Raw genomic sequence first — 6427 nt, forward strand, 5'->3', positions numbered from 1 at the left:
AAGATCTTCTAAGGTGTGGTGAGAGAACTGCATGTTTAAAATATGAGCACCTCAACACACCCAAAAGGTGTGTACACTTGAAATCATTACCTCATGCCCTGCATCACACTGTCATCCACATGTGAATGATGCAGCACACAGCACATAATGGCTTGTGTAAACTGTCATTACTAGCTTTTAACTCCATGGGAGGAGGAGGCATGGAGAAAGGACAAGATTTCTATATGCTTCCAAATACATATTTCTTTGTAAAGTGTATAGAAGCTGGAAGCAACGTTATTATTTCATTATCCATTCCTGTTACAGAAAGTAATACTATTTCTCCTATAAAAGATGGGGGGAAAGGAAGCCTTTCATTTTAGCACATACGATGAACATTTACCTTGACCACTGCTTTCCAAATGCAACCAGATAAACTGAACTGGTATATGCTGCAAAAATTTTTTTCAGCCTCTTGGAAGACAAGCAGTTCATGTATAAAGACACATTTGTTCTCCCTTCCTGTAAAGTTTAGAGAAAAAAAAGGAAATAAATATAAAAGCTTTAACTACAAAAAGCCTGGAGTTCTCTTAAGCATTCAAATGCAGAGTGTACTAATACCATGTATTATACGGATCTTTGGGAAATACGTACTATCTGCAAAGCCGAGAATTTGAAAGAGTAAGTTCAGTCTCTGAGGTTATCTTATCAAACACACCTTTGAACATCCCCCCTTCACGAGTCTTTTCCTACTTTGTTTTACTATGCATCTCACTTGGCTAGGAAGACTTTTTTCCTGCATTTATGTAAGGACAAATGCTTTACAGCTCCAATGAATACTGTTCAAGTCAATCTAGTACTCCCTCTGCTGGCACCGCAAATAACATAGTCATTTCACGCGCAGGTCCCCCTGAAGACAATTAAAAGAAGGGAAAAAAAGTGTTAGAACAATTAATCAGCAGAATTAATTAATTAAAGCACTTTTAAGCTTTCAGAAGTGGGAAATTCTTCAGATTATGAAAAATAAATGGTATGGCAAGGTTCTATTTAAGTAGCTAAAATAATTTTAACAGCTTCTTGATTATGAAAACCTGAACCCAACAGTTGCGACCCTTCCTAAAGTATTTAACTTTATTCATCCTCATTTTAATCAGCTTCTTTTTCTAATTATCTTCAGCAGCTAATTTTCAAAAATCAGCAGTTTGATGGCTTAGGACTCATTAAAAAAATCTTCATATAAAAGCTCATTTATTAAACCTCTGTACACAACAATGAACATGTATGTACAGCAAGTTTACATGAACGATGACGTTACAAAAGATACAGTGGTAATTAAAACTGACCCACATAAATAATTTATAAAAATATTTGAAATGGTGAAGATAATGCTGGTAATCCCTGATTATTTTCATCCAATTGCCAGGATTTTGATGTGGGAAATCTTAATGTTAGACCTTTTTAAAAACATTCTGAATATATTAAACTTATCTACAGGATAATTAGCAAAATGCATAAAGTATAGATTATTGTACAAAGGACAGATATTAAAAAAAATCACGAATCCACCTGAAACTCAAGGACAATATAAATCTTAGCCAAAGTAATGAACAGCAAACCACAAACTCCTCTTTTTAGAGTTTCATGTATTGGCAAGTAAATCGTTCTTAACAAATAAACAGTCCTGTTATTCCTTAGCGGAAGGATGTAATTTGGCAAAATTCTTCTGCATTTTCTGGCCGCATTGGTGGTCCTGGTCAATACGGAAGCCCTGCACTGACTTCAGTCCCAAGGAAGAACGGGGCAGACCTGTATTCGTCAAGATTTTCTCCTTCCCGCAAAAGGATGAGGAAGGCTATCCAAGTTTGTAAAACCGGAGAACAAGAGAGAAGGAAGAGTTGGACATAACGAAACAAAGGAAGACTAGTTAAGATGATGTCTTTTTCTTTTGCTGGTTTCTTGGGGAATTTTTTAACACACTTCTTATTCGTAGATAAACACCTGTTGATTCTGCCATATTTTCAAATTCAAATGGTGTTATGCCTGCAGCAAACTTGCTCATATCAGGAACAAGACTGGAGTTTTTTGCAGATGATTCAATGCTTGTGACCACTTTATTACCACCTGTATTTTCTCCATCGTTAACCTCACGGTTGGGAGCAGGCATGGTGTTATCCAGCAAGCCTTCAGAATCTGTATTATCAGGATTTTCCTTTAAGTTAAGCAAACTATCTCCTGGATTAGGACTAGTTATAGAACGTTCATTTTCTGGTGTCTGTTCACTGATGTCGGAAAACCTAGTTTCCACTGTAATCACCTTATCAGATGATCTTACTTCTGCAACAAGATCTACTTCGTTCCTAGATGGTGATGATGTAACAGAATTTCCAGTCAAAGGTGTATCAACAGGAATATCAGAGTCACTGTTTGTGCTTTCTGCCTGCTCTAGTGCTGCCCAGATTAATCGCTGCTGTTCCTCTAGCTCTTCCAAGGTCAGAGTATCCTCATCCATGACCGAGTCCACTATTTTTGGCTGAGGAACATCACTGGAAGGATTCAATGGTGGAGTAGTCCTAGGACGAGGAGAGTGGGTGGGTGTTGAAGGTTGAGTTGGTGTAGGATTTAGTGGAGGTGTTCCTCGTGGTAAAGGAGGAGGAGTTGACATTGATGGACGTCCAGGTGGCAGCGGAGGTTGGAACTGAAAACTGTTAGGAGTTTGAGATCTTTGTGACACTTCCAGATCTAGAAACAGATTGAAAGACATCTATTAGAATCTGAAATCTGAGTAGGACAAGATTCAAAGCACCAATGCTCTGATTAACTAGCAGACTTATGTGTTCTCATCCTTGGTTTTCAGCTGAGACAGAACAAACTTTTTGAATATTTTAATATCCACTGAAACTATGTTTTTGGGGACTTTAACTCTGCTAGCCATTCAAGGGGGGGGGGGGGGAAGATACAATACTCTTGAATGTATTGAGAACAAACCTATTCCACACTGAGACGCACTGAAGGATTTCCTCATAGGAAATCCAAAATGAAAGCCAGAAGTTCCTCCAGCTATTCTAACGTTTAAACAACACTGTTAAGTCCTCCTGTGAGTTTGACTCATATTTAAGTTGTGAGCTTCTAACTTCCTACATTATGTCATCCAAATATTTAAGGATTTGGAGGTCCTCATAACGTAAGTTTCTTTAGGATATACCTGAAGTAAAGAGATCGGAATTTGTAACCTAACATTCCAATTGCTCTGAGCACACTTGAAACCTCCTGCTTGGTACCGGAAGATATGACAATCACAGCAACAGAGAATGCTTATTGTAGAGAGGCCCAAATGCAACTATAGCAGGATACTGCTAGCATATGTTAGCAGTTACATTAATTACCACCATAACACATTGGTTTCTCTTTATGAACACTGACATTTCAATTCAGAGCAAATTATTTTGAAAATAAAAATTGAAAATAGGAAAAAAAATTGCAGAATAACTATACCAGAATCTAGGTCCATGTCAGCTGCTGGTACCTCCAAATTGTCTTCTTTAGGTCGTTTTGAACGATGAGAGCTTGACTGAGATGCAGCCCTTTTATTGCTAGATTTTGGACTTGGCTGAAGAGAAATCATCCAGGAAAACAAAAGAAATTAGCATTAAATTGTACAAGGTAACATTTCCAGCTTTAAGAACATATTTAAAGCAATTTCATAACTATACAATCATTTGGCAACCCAGTGTGTAAACTAGACATTGAAGTTTGAGAGATTTAATGCAACTGAACAGAACTGTAGTCTTGTTCAGGTTTAAGTGGAAAAAGAAAGACTGTCTGCATTCCTAACACAGGATTAGGACCAAGTTTCCACCTGGACACCTACATTTTATGAGACCATCACAATGCAAGTATTGCACATCCCTTCCTGGCAGGCTTAGAATTTACCGTTTAATTCCATATAGCGTACACTTTGGGACTAAGAGCAGAGCATACATCTTCCACCCTTAAGTGGAAGTATTCTGCAGTAGATAACACTAGGCTAAAGTCACGTTAGAGAAGACCTGAGAATGATACAGGACAGGACTACCATGTGTTTTCTCAAGTCACTATAATAAGATTACTGTAAATCATGACTATGGCAAGTAAGCTTTTCACTTATTTGGGAAGTCTGAAACTAAGACTGGTTTTAGGCTGTAAAAGTTTATAGTAATCTTTTTCACAACTGTTTATAAAATATTGCACAATTGGGATCTGCTTATATTAATTGAAATAATGGAACTTGTTCTAAACATGAAGCTCCTTTTTGTTAGAACAGATAAAGCCAAGCATCAGCATTTCACACCTGGTAGTGTCAACAAGAAAGTCTATCCCCTTGTGCAAAAAAGAAGCTTTAAACAAGAGATCATCATTGGCTACACTAACTACATGACAACTTTTTTTTTGTGAATAACAATGAGATATATTCACCGCATGAAAATTAGAAAGGTAGTTGGCAAAAACATCTTTCTGTTGAGATGGCTGCATGGGGATGGAACCAAATATCTGCCATTCCTACAGAAAAAGAAAAAAAAAAGAGAAAGAACGTTGCATATGGTTGGCTAGTAACAGGACAGTAAACCTTAAGAGAAACACTGAGAGATTAACAAGCCAAGATGAATTCAAGTTCTCATCAAAAGCCTCATTTATCAGAGTAAATAGATCTTTCACAGGAACTTCTGGCAAACCAAAGTACTCTTACCTGTGAACACAAACAACTGATGCAATGCACTATGACTGGGTTGTAGGAATAATAATTAAAAAAAAACATCACCTTTACAAAACACCTTAACCATTTCCTAGCAACTACTCTTCAACATTTCTAAGACAACTACAAACTTCTCCTTGAAATAACTGTTCAGATGAAAAAGGCTTACTTTGAAAACTTAATTTTTAGTGAAAACTGAAAAAAACTTGAGGACAGAACTTTGGTTAAGAATACTGAATGAAAAAACACATTTGGAGGCCACTAAATGGGCAAACGTAAAGCTGCAAAAGAGAATGTACAAGTGCTTTTTAATGCACAGGCACTAACATCAGTGATGAAGTTCACTACTAGCAGCAGGTTAAAATGCTTTTGAAAATAAAAGTTCAGCAGCAGCAGCCACAGGAGATTCTTTGTGCGCTCTATGCTTAGGAGGGCATCCACTATGTGGGTCTTCGGATATGACTCATTTTGTTCTAGCAGTTTCAAAGCTTCCCAGAGATTGCACACTGGTCTGATGTCGTTTTCTATAGTTGAAATTATATTTATGTAGGAACAGGCATTTGTGTGTAAAGTTCTGGTTTAAAAAAAAAAAAAAATAAAAATTTGAACTATCCTTCTAGGCTCCTGTTGGTCTCATAATGGAAATAATCACCACAGAAGCACTGTCAGACCCTACCCACAAGATCTGTGACAGGTATCAGGTAGATGGATGTCATGTCAAATTACCTCAACAGCCTCCAGCCCCAAACCAGGTGCTTAAAAATAGCAAAAATAGCTTAAAAAGAGCCTGTTGAAAGAAAATTGAGATGCACTGATACAAAACATTGAACTTGGCTAAAAGCAATTAATGTTACTCAGCATGTTGTTTAGAAGGCAGAGGACAGCCACTTACATCTGGGATCCCACTTGGAGTGGATATATTAAAGCCTGGATAGTTTATCAACTTAGAGACATCATAAGTGATGCGTTTTGGTTGATGAGATCCTTCATCTTCTGTTCCACCATCATCTATAACAAAATATAATTATTATTGATGCTAGTTAAGAACATTACTGAAAAAATCCACAGGATTTAAGAACAGGATTTTGGAATGTGTGTGTTGGCTTTGTAATCCACAAAGGCAGTAACAGTGACCAAATCTAACAGATACATGCTCAAAGCTTCCCCAAAAACCTAATTGGGTATTCATAATAATACCACTCTTTATGTACCATTACTAGTCTCAGAATTTGGCATCAGGACTGTTCTCCGAGATGCAGCATAAATGTTGGTCATTAGTAAAAAGCTGGTAAATTACTTCATAAGTTGGGGTTCAAGAAATGTATTCTTTGCTTGCTGGTGGTCTTCTTAAGTTACTGAACTTTAGAAAGTATTATGGTTTCTTTCACAAAACATAAGAGAAGCTTATTAAAAAAAGGAAGAGGAAATTTGACAATAAACTATTTGCAAGTCTTGCACAGTTTCACAGGAACTCCATGTTCTATTATCAAGGGTTGTTGGAGTGAAATCACACTGACAAAGAGTCTTCAACTATGCAATCCAATCATTATAGAAGTTGTTTCATTGTCACATCATAGCTAGATGAAAGGGGAGTATTTTTACATGACTTCAGAAAAAAACCCTTGATTTACAACTTTCTCACTCTTCCATGAGGAAGATGAAGGTTTACAAACTAAGTACTTCATTGTCTCCTGAATAGGGTGCAGCCAGTAAATAGCC

General features: G+C 37.0%; 1 protein-coding gene across 1 annotated transcript in view; it reads right to left on the minus strand.

Moving 5' to 3' along the window:
- Nucleotides 1–1208: 1208 nt before the first annotated feature.
- Nucleotides 1209–6427, minus strand: part of ZCCHC8 (zinc finger, CCHC domain containing 8) — a 12574-nt gene continuing 7355 nt past the window's right edge. Inside the window, exons 9-12 of the mRNA XM_009321195.1 lie at nucleotides 5601–5719; nucleotides 4432–4515; nucleotides 3472–3586; nucleotides 1209–2718 (exon numbers count right to left, since the gene is read on the minus strand). Coding sequence (XP_009319470.1) covers nucleotides 1904–2718; nucleotides 3472–3586; nucleotides 4432–4515; nucleotides 5601–5719 — 1133 coding nt within the window. The 3' untranslated portion in view covers nucleotides 1209–1903. The remainder of the gene's footprint in view (nucleotides 2719–3471; nucleotides 3587–4431; nucleotides 4516–5600; nucleotides 5720–6427) is intronic.

Source organism: Pygoscelis adeliae, unplaced genomic scaffold (assembly GCF_000699105.1).
Source record: "Pygoscelis adeliae isolate BGI_AS28 unplaced genomic scaffold, ASM69910v1 Scaffold93, whole genome shotgun sequence".
Taxonomy (NCBI): domain Eukaryota; kingdom Metazoa; phylum Chordata; class Aves; order Sphenisciformes; family Spheniscidae; genus Pygoscelis; species Pygoscelis adeliae.